The 21,615-nt window shown below is 35.1% G+C and overlaps 1 protein-coding gene across 11 annotated transcripts in view; it reads right to left on the bottom strand.

Moving 5' to 3' along the window:
* Window positions 1–6,619: 6,619 nt before the first annotated feature.
* Window positions 6,620–21,615, bottom strand: part of Rps6ka6 (ribosomal protein S6 kinase A6) — a 101,188-nt gene continuing 86,192 nt past the window's right edge. For 4 of the 11 annotated variants that reach the window (NM_001191721.2, XM_063280018.1, XM_063280017.1 and 1 more), the window contains 4 exons: window positions 15,296–15,372; window positions 13,674–13,791; window positions 9,436–9,567; window positions 6,620–8,377 (listed from right to left, as the gene is read on the bottom strand). In NM_001191721.2, coding sequence (NP_001178650.1) covers window positions 8,249–8,377; window positions 9,436–9,567; window positions 13,674–13,791; window positions 15,296–15,372 — 456 coding nt within the window. In that variant the 3' untranslated portion in view covers window positions 6,620–8,248. Of the gene's footprint in view, window positions 8,378–9,426; window positions 9,568–13,673; window positions 13,792–15,295; window positions 15,373–21,615 lie in introns of all 11 variants that reach the window. The other 7 variants (XM_039099725.2, XM_063280014.1, XM_008773343.3 and 4 more) reach the window with 3 other exon arrangements.

Consider the following 21,615-nt stretch of genomic DNA (forward strand, 5'->3'; position numbering starts at 1 on the left):
ACAGTTACTTGTAATAATCTCAATTGTGATTTTTATGAGATCTACCTGGGAGCCAAGAGCCTCTGAGCATGTCTTGGGATAGGGATAGCATTTTGACTAGGTTCAGTGAGGTTGGGAGGTCCACTGTGGGTAACACTATTTCCTGGCCTGGGATAATGTACTACATAAAAAGAGAAACTGAGCTGAAAGAAACCATTCATTACTCTCTAATTGTAGATGTGTCTGACGAGCTGTCTCCAGTCTGTGCTGCCTCAACTTTACCATGATGAGCCAACACATGTCCTTTCTCTCTTAAATTGCTTTTATCAGGTTATTTTATCACTGTAACAGGAAAAGCAACCAAGACAGAACTTATTAAGTCAAGAAATCCTGGTTCTAAGTTTTTGTATTAGGGTAAATGATATATAAGCATGGATATATCAACAATATAAAATATAGTATGAACTCTAACATTATTTCTGGTTGCAAAACATTGGAAACTATCAAAGCATAGGAGTTTAAGTAAAGTGTAAGAAGCACACAAAATAAGGAGTATTAAAAATAAGACTGAAAACAAGAATGATACCTATAAGATAATAATTTCCAAAATACATTGAGTATAAAGTAGGGGACCTTCACTTATGAAGAAAGGAAACTGTGTGGGTGTTTAGCTTTATATAAATAACACAAATAAGAAAACAACAAGGTTACTGTTACGGTTTGAATCTGAAATGGTCCCTATAGGCTCATGGTTTTAGTACTTTATCTCCAGCCTCTGGCCCCACTGAAGGCTGTGTAGACTGAGAGGCAGGACCTGGCTGACAGATATATGAGTTGGCCTTTGGATGCCTTATCAGACCCTGGTTCCTGGTCTACCAGGATGTGAGGAGCTTTGGCTCAGATTCTCATTAGCACAAACTGAGCTACTCAGTCATAGATGGAAATCCCTCTGAAACTGCTTCTTTGCTTCTTTCAGAGCTCTTTCTATCAGAGTTTTTGGTTATAGTAATGCACAAATACATAAGTTACCTACAGGGGATGTGTAAGAATACAGTATAGATGATATTGCCAGCATGTTTACTATACTTATCTATGCAGTGGTAGCCTATGTCATTTTCTACCAATCTGTATTCTACATCAAATAGAAACATCAGAAACAGAGATTAACCACAAATGAAAAACTATACATATACAAAAGAAAGAATCAGGAGTTAACTAAGAGAACTGCATATCACCTAGAGCTCTTGGTCCTGAAGTTACATTAGAGAAAGAAATGAGAATGTCAGTATTCTTTAAGGAAGACTGGGGTCCTATATGCATTTTATGAAAGCATATACATTTAAATTGGACATGGTATGTTTATTTATTTTCTTATTGATGTCATGAAATAACCATGATTAAAAACAACTTATAGAAGAGTTTATTTTGACTTACATTTCCAGAGGGATGAGACTGTCATGGTGAGGAAACATGAAAGCAAGTGGCAGGACATACTTCCTTCCAACAAGGTTGTACCTCCCTAAAACCTTCTCAAACAGTACTACTAACCTAGGAATCCAGTCTTCAAATGCCTGAGCTGTGGGAGTCCTTTTTTCACCCAAGCTACCGTGATACAGGAAAGATATTTGGATAGCCAAAAAGAAAATATCTACCTTGTTTACCCTTATTTATCTATCACATTTCACCAGAAGTCCCCGAGCTTGTTCCAATTTCAGTTCAAGTATAACTTAGGCATTTAACTCTAGCCCTAGGAGGCATGGATGAGGAAAAGGGCTAGACCTTTTATTTCCATCTTGAAATCACATAGAGTTTCAAAATGGATTGGTTTTAAACGTGTTTGAAAAATGAAAAAAACAAAAAACAAAAAACAAAAACAAAACAAAACAAAAAGACCAGTTCCATGACAGGGATCAAGATATGAAGCCAAACAGTAAATCCTCTTTGAATGTTCAACACACCAGTTAGCATTTGTAACCAAAGGTTTTCATACACTTGCTGTAACAAAATGGTTTAAGTCATTATTCTCTTCAAGGCTCCAAGACAAGGTTGTAACTACATTTTTTTTTGTAAATCAGCCAGAAATATCTTTTGAAATTTAGATTGTTTATCAAATAACTATTTAATCTTTTATTTCCCTTTAATCTTTTATTTTTTCCCTTTCCTATCAGGAGCTCAGATCTAAATTTAATGCTCAAAATAAATGATATTAGCATACCTATTGTTATAGATGTTTTAGTTTCAACTTTAAAGCACCTTATTTGTCATTAAGAAAAAAAAACCTGTAATATCTGTTTAAAATAGAAAATCAACAATAGTATCTGACGCAAAAATACAGGACATATTTGTTGAGTAAAAATGCACCTATTAACAAATACATTTGTTCAAAAATTGAATAATCTGTTTTCAAATATGGTGGCATATTTAAAACTTTATAAACAAAATAATTTAAATTATTTATATTCAGAAAACATAGCAAATGTATCTTAGAGCCTTGAAGCAGAGGAATCTAAAGGGGGAAATATAGTTTTGGGAATATCAAGGAAAATGTTTAAGCAAGCAGTATTTTTAAACTTCTGCTACATTAGGGACCCAACCTTGTGTATACACACATACATTCATATTCTCACTCCCTCTCTATCTCCAACTCAATGAATTGTATAATTTAGCTATGTATTTAATAAGACAGTTTTACATCCATAAATGATCAAGCAAGGTCAAGTATAAAATGTCAGAAACTTACAGCCTTTTTATTTATTACCCAGAGAATGCCAGTAATTTAACATAATTTCTTGATAATTGTTGCTCAGTTTTAACAGGACGAAAAATAAATATAAATTTATGTCATCTTTGGCATGTTATAAATTCAAAAGGATAGCGATTTCCTTAGCAGCACTGTGAGGTAAAATAACACTGTAAAATGCACTACTAAATACGATCTCACGCGATGAAAATGTAGTACAATGAATGAAAACATCATGACAAAAGGAAGAGAATTTTAAAGAAAATATTTACAAAATAAATGACAGTATAAAATGTATAATAGTTAGGGGAAAATACAGTTTATAGAAACCTGGGGATCTTTCTCCTTTAATTTCAGCCTTTAGATCTTTATGAATCTGTAAAGTGAATCTATATACAATTTCTATTTAACGGCGTTTCTGTTGAGTAGTGATCGCAATGACATTCCAATGACTATTAATGTCTATATCAGAACAATAGCTACAAGAACTCCTAAGTGGGAAGTGTCAGAAAATGAATTTTTAAAGATATGGTAGTAGCAAACTATGCTCTGTGCATAAATCCTGGCCAACACATGACTAGCAAGATCACCTCTGTTTTGCCACATACTATTTTTCCCATTTATATTATGGGAGATAATACAAGATAAATTCTCATTCACCAGCCATGCTGGGGTCTGGAGATTTAATTAAAAGTTTATGTATAACTTTTAAAAGAGTCAGTTTCTTCCTAGATTACTTTCCTAGTATTCAAAGTAGTTTTACTATACTAAGAAAAGCTTATATTTTTGCTATGAGTGGTATGTTATCAATTTCAGAAACAACAAATTTTAAGTGAGAAAATATGATCTGAGCAATATTAGTTGATAAAAGGAAAACGACAACAACTTGGCCAAATGTCAACTATTTAATAAATAAATGCACATATTGATATTGTCTCTGGAACTGTCCCACATAAAACTTGATGTTTAACAACTATTTTTCAAGAACAACTAATAATTATAAGTAGAGAAAGTACAAGCAAAATGGTCATTCCTAAGACTGTGTTGTCTGTGGTTTAGAAATAGGAATATAAAGCAAACCTTTATTTGGTATATGTACAGAGACATATACTTCTGTACATTTAGCTCAGCCTTTTTGGTAATCAATAACTGAAACATATATATCTTATAATGAAGGCCATCTTAAATTTCTTTGTTCCAAATGTAATTTTCTTTTGTAATTTTCTTCATATTTCAAAGAAAAATATGCTTGTAATATAGGATTTACTGTGTATCCAAGTAGGGGGCTTCCATATATTAGCAATCACATTGAATTTTCGATGATGAATCAGTATCATTTTACACAACTTATACACTAGATTCCACTAGACTGTAAGACTAAAGACAGGAAATGACTCTATGAACATAATAGATGTGGCAAATGATCACTATTAATGGACTTACATTCCTTCAGGTAACACAGTACTTAATCATTCAAATTATCTCAGCAATCGCTGATCTCAAGATAAACACTAAAAATTCCTTAATAAGCACCAAAAAGAAAAAAAAAACTCAATCATTAAATAAATGTAATCATAATTGTTCAATCCAGATTTACTACAGTTTGCACTATTATTGTAAAATAATATAATAAAATGATCTCTGGAGCCTAAAATCTAGACAGAGTATAGATCCATGTATATATGAGATTCATGTATAGTTTTCACATGTATTTCTGTGCTTTTTTCCTCTATTAATACCATTATGGGTTGAATAAAAGCCCTTATATTATTCATTATGTATTGAGAGAAATGAAAATACAGATAAATGTGAGTTTAAGAACATGTAAAGAAATGACCACTAATACCTTTCTCCCTCTACAACACTCTGTTATAGAGAGGTATATTTTCATTATTTAAGAAAGCTTGGAATATTTTAAGACAAAATATAAAATGCATGGAAAGGAACTCCACAACTAGGAGACGTTTTATTGAATGGCTTGACTTTTGGGAACTTCTGAGTTATGTTTCTTAATGCAGAGAATTCAATGATAACTGAATTTAAAATTATTCCCATTTGATTGTTTGTAACTCCTGCAACTAGAAACGCATTTGCTTAATAGCATTCTTCATTGGAAAGTGCTAATTCTCCACTATCCACTAATAAGAAAATGTGCATTAATTTAGTGTTATAGCTTTTCTGTTGTTTTGTTAGCTGAACTCAGCTGTTCTGAAATGGAAATCTTGATGTGGAAAAAAAAAAGAGTAAAGTCCTTTTGGAACACTGAGTCTGAGGACTGGGTAAGTCTTTTTTTTTTTTTAATTAACTTGAGTATTTCTTATATACATTTCGAGTGTTATTCCCTTTCCCGGTTTCCGGGCAAACATTCCCCTCCCCCCTCCCCTTCCTTATGGGTGGTCCCCTCCCCACCCTCCCCCCATTGCCGCCCTCCCCCCAACAGTCTAGTTCACTGGGGGTTCAGTCTTAGCAGGACCCAGGGCTTCCCCTTCCACTGGTGCTCTTACTAGGATATTCATTGCTACCTATGAGGTCAGAGTCCAAGGTCAGTCCAAGTCTTAATGGTGAAGAACTGTCGTGAGGCAATCAGGTAGGATAGTAGGTATTTAGAAACCCAGATGAAGAGAATGAAGGAAATCAACACACCGCCTAATTTAAAGTACAATTTTCCTGTGTACCTTAAAGCCTTAAGGTGTGGTTTTGTTTTGTCTTTTATATGAAGGGTCTCTTCTGGTTAGGACACTATTAATCAAGTGGTATAAATGAGTTTCTATGGGCAGTATTATTTTATCATGTTTCAGTGGGGAAACAAACACCAAGCATCTGTTAACTTTGTGGGTTGTCAAACAAATAAAATCGCTCCAACCTACCCAGGGATGGTATTTAAGAAGTTCAATACCAGGAAATCAGAAAACAAAAACAAATAATAAAAAATTAGGCAGTCCCTAATAAAATACGTTAAAAGTTTGATACCAGAAAATCAGGCACTACATTCTATTTTTCTTGCAAATGGTTTCCTAAATGTTAATATTCACTTCCAAGCAATGGATCCTTAGTCTAACCTTAGTCCTAATGTTTTGTCTTTGAGAAAATTGAGTTCAATATCCTCTCCATCCAGAACAGCAAAATAACTCAAAAGTTTTACCTCAAAAAATGTGCTGCTATTAAATACTACCGACAAGTACAAAATAATTGATCGTGAGTCCATTAGGAATTAGAGTATGCTAAAGTATTATTGAAAGTTTGTTTAACTGGTCATTCTTTTATAAAAGCCTTATTTTTTCTTGAAAGTATTTCAACCTTCACTCCTTCCATTCAAATTTATTCTAGAATAGAAAGACATGGTAGGCATCCCACTTCTACAAAACAAGGGTGTGGCCAGAACTTTCTTCTACAGTACTGTTGTCTCCCTATGCCACAATTTAGGCAAATGCACTAGCATGTGTGTATCTATCACACAATCAATACTCACTGGGGGATGCAAAGCATTATGTTCATTGGTTAATCTTTAATGTTCCTTTCATATCAGGCTGTATGACACAGCTCTCTGAGCGAGCTAACTGAAAATTATGTTTTAACCCACTGTTTACACAAAGGCTGAAAGGTATTTTATGATCATTTTTCATTTTCAAGGTCCATTTTCTATTATTAGCTGCAAAGCACATATGGAAATAGTATGTGTCCTAAAAATTCAAAAGCAAACTTATGTCTTTGACTTCAACAAACCAACTGGTAAGGATGTGTAATAGCACTAACAAGATCATGACTGCTGCATACTAACTTAGAATGTAGGGATATGACTGTTTAAATGCAAGTGCTTATTGAGATAAAACAAAAAGGAAAGGGGAAAATTAACCAAATTGAAACACAAAAGTCACAAAATATGACACCAAGACTAAATAATGCTGTTGTGCGATATCAGATCAGCTGTTGTTTAATATTGTCCAATCATTTTAAAAAAGACATCTCAAATAAGAATACAGAATTTATATATCACATGTAGGAAACAGATATTTGTGCATGGATAAAGATCACTTACATTTTCAAGAGAATACATACAGTTGGTTTTATTAAATTCCAATGTTACATGTCTCCTAGCCTAAATCACATACTCAGTAATCAGCTCTCTCTGAACTAAGCAAAAAAAAATGCACAGCAAACAGTACACCTAGCACACACAAGTGATACATTTCTAGTCACTAAACAAAGCTGATACTCTCCAGTTTACATTCATGAATTTTTTCTGTCAGTAGTAGTAGTTAATGGTATTTTCCTTAACAATATAAAATGACTTTTTAAATTTTCAGCATTTGATGAAAACAATACACATTACACACTGGTTCTGAATCATAAATTTAATAATGCCAATTTGGCCAGTTTATTATAAATGTTTTTTAAATGTACTCAAATTTCTGTGTCAATCATCAATATTGTTTCCTATTTAAAATGAGAAATTATTTTCTTGAAGTATGTAGAATTGTCTGATGCTTACTGAAATACATTATACGGTATCATATGTGCTAAGTGCACAAGTCCACTATAGTAAAACTTCAACTACATCACCATAGGATTCAAGGTAGATCAATATGCTGCTACACTGTAGCTCAAACCACATGGAAATCAGGAATAACACAGTGTAGCTTCACGTATACAGGGGAAAGATGATTCATTCAATGGTTAACTTCAAAGTCAGCTTAGGTAACACCAAGATCGCATCAACACCATGAAGTGCATATTCAAAGGCTTAACTATGACATTTTTAGGAGATTACAACACCAACATGAAACCTTTGGATAAAAACATCTTCACTTTCACTACAACTTCATTAGCTGTAAAACATTAGAAGCCTCATGGAAACTTTCTCTAGATGAAGCCACTTATGGATAATATACAAATCTGTCCGCACAAATTATTAGTGATTTAATTATTCTATCAAAACTTTGGCACCAACCATATCAGGAATTCATATATTAGCACGAATGTATTTTGCTCAGGCACCAAACTATTTTACTACATTTAGTATCTAAATGGACTCAGACGAGTGCTTTGGCTATGCACAAGCTATTAGAATACTTCTGTTGTTCTTTTAAGAAGAAAAGTTACTTTTTAGGAAATGATGGTAAAACACTGATATTATTTAGCATTATAACATATGAAAAGCATTTTGATTAGTGTTAATGAATTCCTAACCCATATTTATGTAAAATAATAAATATAGGTTAACTTTGAAAGGAATTTGGGAAGTTAATGTGCAGAGAAGACAAGACCTTGTAGACATCAATTACATAGTCAAACATTTGGACACTACTGCAATATGACATAGTATGAATATTACGGACCTATGCATGTTTGTTTAAAATTCCAACCTCTCCAAAAGAGGCTTAACAGAATATTCAAGTAATATGGCAGGAAACAAAATACCTTTGATATGAGATTAGACAAAAACAAAACAAAACAACAACAACAACAAAAAAGCCAACCCACAACACATTTAATTTTCTCTTCATCCAGTTAGCTGAGGAACACTAGAACTCATAAGCCAGTTGATGTTCGCTTTTTCATGTTACGTCTCTGAGCTAAACGTGAAGCAGCAACAGGCTCCAGGATTGGATGCCTGTTCTGGTTCCGAGCCAAAACAGAATATGCTGCAGCCACTGCTTCCTAGAATAATGAGAAAACATTACAAGTTCAGTAACAATCTCTGAGGCAAAAAGTATTTCATAATACGAAACAAGACCTCTATCTATGAAATGTACCCTTTTATATAAGCTCCTGTAGCAAGGACCCAAGATACAAAACCAACCATGTTGCCTGAATGGATGGATGAATGAAAGGATGGATGGACAGAAAGACAGACAGATAGAGATAGAGTTTGAAATATTTACACAGTACAAGTTTTACTTAACAAAAAGAACAAAATTGTGTCATAAGAAAATGCTTAGGAGATGAACATTTACAAATTCTACAGTTTTTCTCATATATGGCATCTTTGTTTTACCAGATACATATGCAACAAAGGATGGCCTTGCCTGACAACACTGGGATGGAAGTCCTTTGTACCTGGGGAGGTTTGATGTCCCAGAGTAGGGGGATGCTGGAGCGGTGGGGTGGGAAAGTATGGGTTGGTGGGGGAGTACCCTCATACAGGCAAAGGGGAGGGCTAAGAAGGCAGATGTGGGATGAGGGATGGGTGGAAGGGTAACCAGGAAGTGGGCTATCATGGGATGGGGAGTTGGTGGAGGGGGTAAGTGGGATATCATTTGAGATGTAAACAAATAAAATGATTAATAAAAACATAAAATTTAAAAAATAAAAATAAAAACAAAAATAAATAAATAAAAAGACAAAGGGTACTATTACCATTACTGATGTAGAGCAACATAAAGATAAGAGAAGGGGATATCGGGGGTATTAGAGAGTATGTATGAACAAAATACATCATATGTATGTGTGTGTATATATATACATATATATGTATATATATGTGTGTGTGTGTATTTTATTATACATACATAATAAAATGTCACCATAAAACCTATTATTTTGAGAAATTTATATAAAAGATGATTATCTTATCAGAAAAGACATAGTAAAAAAACATTAAGAAACAAAAAATCTTGAAGAAATAAAGATATTTTACATAGTTTTTAAAGAGTCATCAGTGGATAATATGAGAAATTCACTACACATTAAGTTTGTATTTGTTTTACCATAACAACCTGTGGCGGGTCATCTGAGGTTGGCTGATGACGCGGCAGTTGTTCTCTTTGGGTTATCCAAGGGTGCTTTAATACTTGTTCAGCAGTATAACGCTGATGTGGGTCCATGTGAAGCATATGAGAAAGCAAATCCTAAATGGATACAGAAATTTATTTGAAAATATATTAATTTAGATTTCCTCAAAATATGAAATCATCAATAGTTTTATAACGTTTTGTTTTATCAACACTTAGGAAAAAACAGTGTCTATACTCTGTACAATTAAATGAATTTATACAGAACAACAAAATTCTTGCAAAAGACACAAATATGAAAGGCAGAAAATGGAGGAAAAAGAGGAGGAGAAAGATACGTGGACTTTTCCTCTTTCTCTACCAATCTACAACATAAAATTAATTAGACAGAGATGAGACAGAATTCAGGAATATTGAACTTTAGATTAGAAATACGACCCTAACAACAGTGGAGGAGTGTTCCTCTTTCTCCACATCCTTGCCAGCTTTTGCTGTCACCTGAGTTTTTGACCTTAGCCATTATCACTGGTGTGAGGTGAAATCTCAGGATTGTTTTGATTTGCATTTCCCTTCTGGAAATCAGTCTGGAGGTTCCTCAGAAAATTGGACATTGAACTGCCTGAGGATCCAGCTATACCTCTCTTGGGCATATACCCAAAAGATGCCCCAACATATAAAAAAGACACGTGCTCCACTATGTTCATCGCAGCCTTATTTATACTAACCAGAAGCTGGAAAGAACCCAGATGCCCTTCAACAGAGGAATGGATACAGAAAATGTGGTACATCTACACAATGGAATATTACTCAGCTATCAAAAACAATGACTTTATGAAATTCGTAGGCAAATGGTTGGAACTAGAAAATATCATCCTGAGTGAGGTAACCCAATCACAGAAAAACACACATGGTATGCACTCATTGATAAGTGGCTTTTAGCCCAAATGCTTGAATTACCCTAGATGCCTAGAACAAACGAAACTCAAGACAGATGATCAAAATGTGAATGCTTCACTCCTTCTTTAAAAGGGGAACAAGAATACCCTTGGCAGGGAAGAGAGAGGCAAAGATTAAAACAGAGACTGAAGGAACACCCATTCAGAGCCTGCCCCACATGTGGCCCATACATATACAGCCACCCAATTAGACAAGATGGATGAAGCAAAGAAGTGCAGGCCGACAGGAGCCGGATGTAGATCGCTCCTGAGAGACACAGCCAGGATACAGCAAATACATAGGCGAATGCCAGCAGCAAACCACTGAACTGAGAATAGGACCCCCGTTGAAGGAATCAGAGAAAGAACTGGAAGAGCTTGAAGGGACTCGAGACCCCATATGTACAACAATGTCAAGCAACCAGAGCTTCCAGGGACTAAGCCACTACCCAAAGACTATACATGGACTGACCCTGGACTCTGACCTCATAAGTAGCAATGAATATCCTAGTAAGATCACCAGTGGAAGGGGAAGCCCTGGGTCCTGCTAAGACTGAACCCCCCAGTGAACTAGACTGGTGGGGGGAGGGCGGCAATGGGGGGAGGGTTGGGAGGGGAACACCCATAAAGAAGGGGAGGGGGAGGGATTAGGGGGATGTTGGTCTGGAAACCGGGAAGGGGAATAACAATCGAAATGTAAATAAGAAGTACTCAAGTTAATAAAGATAATTAAAAAAAAGGATTAAAGCACCAAAAAAAAAAAAAAAAGAAAAGAAAAGAAAAAAAGAAAAGAAAAGAAGAGAAAAGAAATACGACCCTAACAGAGCAGGAGAGGAAAGCATCTCCCTACAGCACAGTACGAAGCAAAAGAGATAAAATAAGTATGAGTTTCATAGGTGTACAATATGGAACTCAGGGAAGGAAGGAAGGAAGGAAGGAAGGAAGGAAGGAAGGAAGAAGGAAGGAAGGAAGGAAGGAAGGAAAGAGAGAATGAAAAAAAAGTGAAAACAATATCAGCAACTGGCATAGCAAGCAGACATTGAATTATAGGCCTTCTTTGCAGTTTTATAGTCAAAATATTTGACCAGAGAAATCAGGAAAACACGTATTTTTATTATCTTCAAACTCCAAAGTCTCCTCTTGTCCAATAACTGGGCAAGTAAATATCCTGAGAATCAGTGTGGGCCTAAAAAATTGGTTGTAATCTAGATGCAATTCCTAAACACAGGTCTCCTTATGTGGAAAATATGGGAATGACTACAGAAGAAAGGCCAGGTTGATTACATCTGGAGGCCTCCAACTGGATCTCTGGGAAGAGACCAGTATACCTAGCTCATAGGAACAGTCAGTGTTCCAAACCTGACCCTTAAGCACATATTGCTTTAGTCTGACAGATGAACACAATCTCAAATCACTGGAAACATTTGGTGGAACCTGCCTCAGGCATTCTTTCATGCACCCACATGCACTGGCAGAGCATGTTTGGTATAAAGGGGCATCCAACTGTTAGGAGACCTGTGGGTTCATCTAGCAGAAGCAGGTTAAAGGCAAGTCTAATACTCCTGTATTGCCTGTACTGGATGAGGAAAACACTTCCAGGAATTCAATTCAGCCAAGATCAAAATATTTTACAGCCCTTTTTGATCCAACCAGAGGGAAAACAATTAAAACAAATGCCCAAATGCCTCCTATACCAAGAAAATTGAAACATAAGAAGGCTGAAATACACTATCTTCATGAAGTAAGAAATACTGGCTTTTTATTTTTTTCCTTTTAGCATCACTTCCTATGTTTCATCCCAAATATGCTTTTTCTCTTTCTTCTCTTCCTTCTTTGCTTCTCTAATTTTTGATTTTTTTCACTACTTAAGTATTCACTTTTAACTTTAGTAACTTTTTTTTTGGTGTGGTCAATCATTTTTTTTTATTAACTTGAGTTTTTCTTATTTACATTTCGAATGTTATTCCCTTTCCCGGTTTCCGGGTTTCCAGGCAAACATCCCCCTAATCCTTCCCCCTCCCCTTCTTTATGGGTGTTCTCCTCCTCATCCTCCCCCCATTACCGCTCTCCCCCAACAATCTAGTTCACTGGGGGTTCAGTCTTAGCAGGACCCAGGGCTTCCCCTTCCACTGGTGATCTTACTAGGATATTCATTGCTACCTATGTGGTCGGAGCCCAGGGTCAGTCCATGTATAGTCTTTAGGTAGTGGCTTAGTCCCTGGAAGCTCTGGTTGGTTGGCATTGTTGTACATACGGGGTCTCAAGCCCCTTCAAGGTCTTCCAGTCCTTTCTCTGATTCCTTCAACGGGGGTCCCGTTCTCAGTTCAGTGGTTCGCTGCTGGCATTCTCCTCTGTATTTGCTGTATTCTGGCTGTGTCTCTCAGGATGACTTTAGTAACTTTTTGATTTCTAGATTTTGTTCTTTAAGATGCCTAGCTATCCTAGCTCCTGTCTTATCTATCTAACTTAGTTGGTATTTCCTATTATATTGTAGTTGGTTTGCCTTTTCCTACATTTAAACAATAAGTTTCCTTTTTAATTATTGTCACCTTGTTTTTCTCTCCTGAGTGACAATGGGGATCGTGCTTTGAAGAAAAGGCAGTTTGGATTTAATTCCAAGCACTTGGGAGAAAAGCAGAAGGATCTCTATGAGTTTGAGGTCAGCATATAAGCTTTCAATTTTGATTTATTCTACTTATTCATCACTATGATTCTACTTAAATTCATCTGGTACATATGATGTACCGGCATAATCTATAACATCTCACCAACATGGCTCCCTTAATATGTCCTGAATAAGAATGACAGCAATAGACATGCTAACATGGAAAGAGAAAAAGCTAAGAACTAAGCCTCCACCAAGAACTACAGGCAACAAGAGAATGCCTAGAACAAGAAAAGTATTCTCTCCCAGAGAAGAGCAAACCTATCACTTATCCAATACTAGATGGTCAGCCCTGAACACATAAACACACAGGTAAAAATATACACACAAGTAACACACTATACAGACTAAGTAGGTTGACACACACATGCACGCACACAGACACACGCACACACATGCACCAAAAACTAAAGAAAGAGGCCATGAATTTGAAAGACAGGAAAGTGGGTTCCACGGGAGGTGTTTGACAAAAGAACGAGAAGGGAAAATAAAGTAATTATAGTAAAATGTCAAATCCTGACACGAGAACAGAAGAAAGACAACAGTGCATACTGGGATATAATATCTAGATTTTAATAATTTGATATCCACACAGTAAAACTGAACACATTTATGACTTATACCTTTGCTCCACGTGAAATATTATCCCAGATTCCACCACTCAAAGAGAACCTCCCATTGCCTATGCGCAGAAGTATTTCCTCAGGAGTATCATTGGGTCCATTTGAAAATGGAGTGTAGCTGTTAATAAAAAAATTTTTAATAAACATAAGAAGCAAAGGTACATTTTATACATAATTAAAAGTGATCACTGTAAGTCTATATAAAATATAAAAAGCCACCAAGAGCATTAAATAATATTCTTCTCTACTAATAATATAAAATTATATGTTCAAAACAGTAAGTTTAATCCTTAATGCAGTTAAGACTCAATTTCTTTGCTTCCTTTGCTCCGGTAATAAATGCAAAATAAGGGTGGATTTTATATAAACATATAGTATTATAATAAGACCACAATAAAACACAAATATTCTATTCTGATAGGCATAAGTTAGCAAGGAAATATTCATATATCTATTTCAATTCTTACATGTTTGTAATGTATTAATTCATTAATATTTTATTTTTATGAACATAATTAGTAGAAACAAATTATAACTTTCAGTTAATACCCATGAAATTATGCATTTAATATTTATGTAAATATAAAAACTGTAGCCACTGAATTATGCACATGAAATTATTTATGGGTTAAAAGTAAATTCATAAATTTAAGATGAATTTTAAAAATTAACTTGACAAAATAGTGATCATTATTGTGGCACTTGATTAGATGTAATTGACATTCCTTTGTACTTGGGAATGGGAAAGCCAATTTATGGTTAGAAGTACAAGATAGCTCTGTTCAGTTGTGTTTTCATTCCTTTAATACCAAACACGTACTTACATATAATAGTTTCTTATCTAGTCATAAAGCAAATACTTGAAAACAGCAAGTAAGAAATTCTATTCCATGGTCTAAAACCTATAATATTGACTATATCTGATTAAAGTTACCAGTCAGTAAGAGCTTATAATATTTAAAATCCTGACATATGCAATTATATACAAAGCCAATTAAGTTTAAATTTATGGAGCAGTTAAATTTAATATTTAAATGTCATACCTAACTGTCTAATAGCTACTAGTCAAAGATTCCTTCTTTTTTGTAACTGAAAAATTTATATAGCCATAAATATTCACTTTTAAATAAAAGTACTACTCACTATTGAGAGTAAAATATCATTTTCATTAATTAAAAATTAGAAACATTAGTACAGTCTATGTAATTGTACCCGTTTTGAGCTTATCCTCATCTTTTTAATGGTAGACATGTATACTAATATTATTTAGTATTATGTTTATATTTGCTAGCAATCATCTTGCTAAATCTGTTGCTGAAAGAGACAGAATGAAAGTGATTTTTTAATAACTAACCATATTAATAAGCTCAGTCCTACTATAATATACAACTACCCTATAAACTTCATTAAAAAGTAAAATACTAAATGTACAAATAAAATTTTTATTCTCAAACATTTATTCTTTATAAAAGCCTTTATTTTTTTGTATCTTCCTCATTCTACAAACCCTGTAGGTTTAAAAATGTCAATGGAGTGTTTTGTAACATTATTTTTTTCTGTACATTTTCTAGATGAAGATATTCAGGTAAAGTTCAAATAACAAGAGTTTATAAATATCTTACCCAGCCAACATTGTGTACAAAAGGACTCCTAAGCTCCAAATATCACAGGCAGCATCATATCCCTGTTGAGTGAGAACCTATGAAAAAAATACTCGTGGTATAAAATATAACTAATATATACCTAAGATTTTTTTATATACTGGGATATTGATTTTTCTAATAATTTTGTAAACATTAATATAAAATTTTTAAATTATTTTATGTACTGAAGGGCAAAGGTAAAATATTTTCCAATTTGCAAACACTGCATAAACTGTCATTACTATAAGCTAAGTAATATAGACTACACACAAAATCAATAACCCTGAAAGATATAAATGCTCACCTCAATGAACTTTCATTTCTCATCTTTGCGAACTAGACATACAGACACCTAAACTTAAGATCAATATGTGCAGGTGTTTAATCGAACTATAAGTAGTATTGAGGTTTTGAATTCTGATATTGACTCTATGAAATAGATATTAATTATTCCAATTAGTTGTATGTGTATATGACTATTTTGTAAAATGAGTATATTAGACAACCATGCACTCCAATTATCATGAATTATAAAGATGAAACAGAGAAATGTTAATCATAAAGCTAGTCAGCACTATATAACAAGCAAGAACTAAAGGCCCGTGCTTTTTATGTCTATGAAATCCTTCATTTTTTCAGACGGTGTTTTCTTCTATAGCCCAGCATGCCTAAGAACTCATTATTATAGTCCATGCTGGCCTTAAACTTGTGGCAATCAGTTTGCTTCAACCTTCCACGTGCTGGGAATTCATCAGATATGAGTCATCATATTGGGCTGGATAACTCTTTGCTAGTGGTGTGTGTGTGTGTGTGTGTGTGTGTGTGTGTGTGTGTGTGTGTGTGAGAAAAAGAGAGTATGAGTATGTGCGTATGTGTTTCTGTACTTTGTAAAAGGACTACATATTATATAACTATAAACTTCAATTATGATTTGCTTCCATGTAATGTGGGTATAAATTTCCAATGGTAAAAAATGAGAAAAACATTGTGATCTAATGAGATAGTTTGAGATATGAGACTGGTGTCTTAAAAAGATCAGTGAATATATATATAAAATTTGTGTAACTACTTTTGTTTGGAACCCAGTATTGATAAAAATTAAACAATATTTTTACTATGAATTAATATAAATTTCTCTATGAACCTCAACAGCATAGAAAGATGAAGGGATTAGGCGCTCAGCAGTTACATGTTTCAACAGGCCAAGGTGCTTGCTGCCAAGTCTGATGACCTGAGTTTGATCCTGACACCTATAACTTCCATACGTATGCCATGGCATGAACATTCTTTTCATGCACACAAACACATAGAATAATCAGTGTAATTTTTAAATTTAACAAAGACAAATTGAGGGCATGTTTTATTTAAAACTTAAGCACACTGTTAATGCTTATAGGCATAGAAACAAAATTTAAAAAATTAATTCATTAACATTGGATGCTATGCAAACATAAGCCCAGACTTTTCATCTACAAAAGGTTAAAATATATTACAGTTTTGGATTTCATAATTATCAGATACATACGATAAATAACTTGTTTAAAATATATTTATAATTCCTCTAAAATATATTTATAATCAAATGTATGAATAGGAACACATATGTGGTTATGCATGGTGGTGCATGCTTGCAATCCTGGCAATCAGGTAGAAGCAAAAAGATCGAGAGTTCAAGACCAGTCTTAGCTATATAAATATCAAGGACCAGACCAGCACTAGCTGCATGAGACATTGTCTTAGAACAAATAAAGGACACACATGTAAAACTGAGGGGTACAGAAGGCTGAACTATAAAAGGCCTAGTAAGTGCGACCTAAAGCTATATAGCATTGTTTTCATTCTGGTATGTCCTCATTCCTCATCACCTTCCAGTTCTGAGCATCCCCTTGTTTCCCCAATTTGTCCTACTCATATCTGTACTTTCACAGCCTTACCAAAAGTGGTGGTTTTTCAAAACACAGTCCATGAATGAAGCTGCATGAGGAGAATTCTGAGAGCTTTTATGGTAATTCCAAGGAAACAAGGCAAAAGTCTTGTAACCTATGTTTCTCTATAACATGGGTTGTTATTGGAATGTGCTTTCGTGCTCCTCCCAGATGTAGTAAATAGGCATGAGTTTGTTTAACTTATACCACCTTACCCATTATAGTTGAAATGGTGTTTTCAAGCATATGTTGACCTTCTGACTGTATACAGCCTAAACTCATGTGACCTTTTCTCATTTGACCTTGCTTAACCCTTAGAATATAAATTGTCTGATCCTCGGAATAAAGTTGCCAATTGTATGAGACTATAGTCTTCCTCATTTTTAGGGTCCACTCTCCCAGGTTCATGCCACCAACTTGAGCATCAACAGTAGTTTTCACCTATAGTCCTCCATACTTAGGAGGCTGAGGCAGGAAGACTGCTTAAATGCAGAAGCCCAAGGCTTAAAAGACAAACAAAAAACCCAAATGGTGGTCACTATCTCCATAACTGTTTTAAGTTATAAGAATAGCATAGCTATGCAGTAGGTGTCAAAATGTTATGGCTGATCATGTAAAAAAGTTTTTTGATTTGCTACATACTTAAACGCATTCTGTAGCCCATATAAATTTCTATTATTTTTTAAAATAGGTACATGGCTAATTCAACCTTTATGATTCTGTTGTAGAATAGACTATCATCACTTGTATATAGTTCTACAGTATACTTGGAAATAATCTGAAATTTTAGAATAAAAGACTAACATTTAATTTATAACAATTTAGAAATAGTTACTAACTTTTGGCAGGGTATTTAGCACTTGATAAAATATTCCAAAGCACTCAAAACATACAAGTACAACCCAAGGGCAGTTCAAATGCCAGTTATGGAGAAATTTTCTCCACATGCCTACCTGAAAACTTTTGCTATTACAATAAACAAAATGTCTTACTGCAATGGCAGTCTGTTAGAATTAAAAGCAGCAGTGTACTGTATAATACTGTGTAATACATTCATTTCAAATGACTGCCTAACCATTCATCTTAAAATGTTTACCTAACCATTAATCTAAACATGCATACACTATGTTTATTCATTTTAATTTTTTTTGGTGTTCTTTTGGGGCACATTCATTCCTCAACTTTTTCTAGTAAGTTTCCATAATATCAAAGGGTAGAGCTATACAAAATTAAGCCAACATTAAGAATTTGACCATTAAAATAAAGTTAATAATTCACTGTTATTTGCATTAAAGAAATTAATTTACAATATTCACGGTGACTATGTAGCTTACATGTAACAAAAGATGCCACTTTTCAAATATTCTGTTCTCCTATCTTATTAAGTCTAGTCTTAGTCTAAGCCAAGTCTAAAAAGGCTAGAAATATTGATGGGGAAGGGACTATTTCATACATCTGAGGGTAGTCCAAATAAAATAACCTCTTTTGGGAATATGTGTCCTAAATTCGATTTTGTAAAGAACAGTTTTCTACCCAGTAAAGTTCAGTAAAAATTGTACATTTGTTGTACTATGAGTTTTATTCAAGTACAGAATAAATCATTAGGTAAATATTTGCTTAATTTGTAGCAGGCCAAATCAGATCATAAAGAGCTTATGAAAGCAAACACTGTATCCCCAATAATAGCATTTTAAAGCAAAATTTTATAAAAAATAAAATGAAAGTTTTTATTAATAAAAGTATACTTTTCTATATTTTCATATTCATTACAGGAAAATAATTTTCCTAACGACTAATTTAAAATGTTAATTTATGGGCTTAATTTATCTGCTTAAAATTATCAATTATTTGCTGAAATATAAAATACATATGTGAGATAAAAATTAACTTTCAGATTATTTAGTACATTTCTCTGGTTTAGAAAATTCAAATTTTCAAAAGGAGAGTTGTAGATATCGGGATTAGTATGCCATGATTCCCACTGGTTATCTACATCTATAACATATTAAGAACAATTGTTGACGCCGCAGCAGCTCTCTGCTCCCAGACCCGGTGAGAGAGAGACCCAACCCCCTGGTCAGGTGGGCACTCCTGAGGCTGCAGAGCGGAAGAGACCACCAACACTGCTCACCCCTGCCCACATCCCTGGCCCAAGAGGAAACTGTATAAGGCCTCTGGGCTCCCGTGGGGGAGGGCCCAGGAGCGGCAGGACCCCTGCCTGAGACACCACCAGAACCTGAAGGAAACAGACCGGATAAACAGTTCTCTCTGCACCCAAATCCCATGGGAGGGAGAGCTGAACCTTCAGAGGCAGACAAGCCTGGGAAACCAGAAGAGACTGCTCCCTGCACACACATCTCGGACGCCAGAGGAAAAAGCCAAAGACCATCTGGAACCCTAGTGCACTGAAGCTCCCGGAAGGGGCGGCACAGGTCTTCCTGGTTGCTGCCGCTGCAGAGAGCCCCTGGGCAGCACCCCACGAGCGAACCTGAGCCTCGGGACCACAAGTAAGACCAAATTTTCTGCTGCAAGAAAGCTGCCTGGTGAACTCAAGACACAGGCCCACAGGAACAGCTGAAGACCTGTAGAGAGGAAAAACTACACGCCCGAAAGCAGAACACTCTGTCACCATAACTGACTGAAAGAGAGGAAAACAGGTCTACAGCACTTCTGACACACAGGCTTATAGGACAGTCTAGCCACTGTCAGAAATAGCAGAACAGAGTAACACTAGAGATAATCTGATGGCGAGAGGCAAGCGCAGGAACCCAAGCAACAGAAACCAAGACTACATGCCATCATCGGAGCCCAATTCTCCCACCAAAACAAACATGGAATATCCAAACACACCAGAAAAGCAAGATCTAGTTTCAAAATCATATTTGATCATGATGCTGGAGGACTTCAAGAAAGACATGAACACACTTAGGGAAGCACAGGAAAACGTTAATAAACAAGTAAAAGCCTACAGAGAGGAATCGCAAAAATCCCTGAAAGAATTCCAGGAAAACACAATCAAACAGTTGAAGGAATTAAAAATGGAAATAGAAGCAATCAAGAAAGAACACATGGAAACAACCCTGGATATAGAAAACCAAAAGAAAAGACAAGGAGCTGTAGATACAAGCTTCACCAACAGAATACAAGAGATGGAAGAGAGAATCTCAGGAGCAGAAGATTCCATAGAAATCATTGACTCAACTGTCAAAGATAATGTAAAGCGGAAAAAGCTACTGGTCCAAAACATACAGGAAATCCAGGACTCAATGAGAAGATCAAACCTAAGGATAATAGGTATAGAAGAGAGTGAAGACTCCCAGCTCAAAGGACCAGTAAATATCTTCAACAAAATCATAGAAGAAAACTTCCCTAACCTAAAAAAAGAGATACCCATAGACATACAAGAAGCCTACAGAACTCCAAATAGATTGGACCAGAAAAGAAACACCTCCCGTCACATAATTGTCAAAACACCAAACGCACAAAATAAAGAAAGAATATTAAAAGCAGTAAGGGAAAAAGGTCAAGTAACATATAAAGGGAGACCTATCAGAATCACACCAGACTTCTCGCCAGAAACTATGAAGGCCAGAAGATCCTGGACTGATGTCATACAGACCCTAAGAGAACACAAATGCCAGCCCAGGTTACTGTATCCAGCAAAACTCTCAATTAACATTGATGGAGAAACCAAGATATTCCATGACAAAACCAAATTTACACAATATCTTTCTACAAATCCAGCACTACAAAGGATAATAAATGGTAAAGCCCAACATAAGGAGGCAAGCTATACCCTAGAAGAAGCAAGAAACTAATCGTCTTGGCAACAAAACAAAGAGAATGAAAGCACACAAACATAACCTCACATCCAAATATGAATATAACGGGAAGCAATAATCACTATTCCTTAATATCTCTCAATATCAATGGCCTCAACTCCCCAATAAAAAGACATAGATTAACAAACTGGATACGCAACGAGGACCCTGCATTCTGATGCCTACAGGAAACACACCTCAGAGACAAAGACAGACACTACCTCAGAGTGAAAGGCTGTAAAACAACTTTCCAAGCAAATGGTCAGAAGAAGCAAGCTGGAGTAGCCATTCTAATATCAAATAAAATCAATTTCCAACTAAAAGTCATCAAAAAAGATAAGGAAGGACACTTCATATTCATCAAAGGAAAAATCAACCAAGATGAACTCTCAATCCTAAATATCTATGCCCCAAATACAAGGGCACCTACATACGTAAAAGAAACCTTACTAAAGCTCAAAACACACATTGCACCTCACACAATAATAGTGGGAGATTTCAACACCCCACTCTCATCAATGGACAGATCATGGAAACAGAAATTAAACAGTGA

The sequence above is a fragment of the Rattus norvegicus genome, chromosome X (genome assembly GCF_036323735.1).
Source record: "Rattus norvegicus strain BN/NHsdMcwi chromosome X, GRCr8, whole genome shotgun sequence".
In the NCBI taxonomy this organism is placed as follows: Eukaryota; Metazoa; Chordata; class Mammalia; order Rodentia; family Muridae; genus Rattus; species Rattus norvegicus.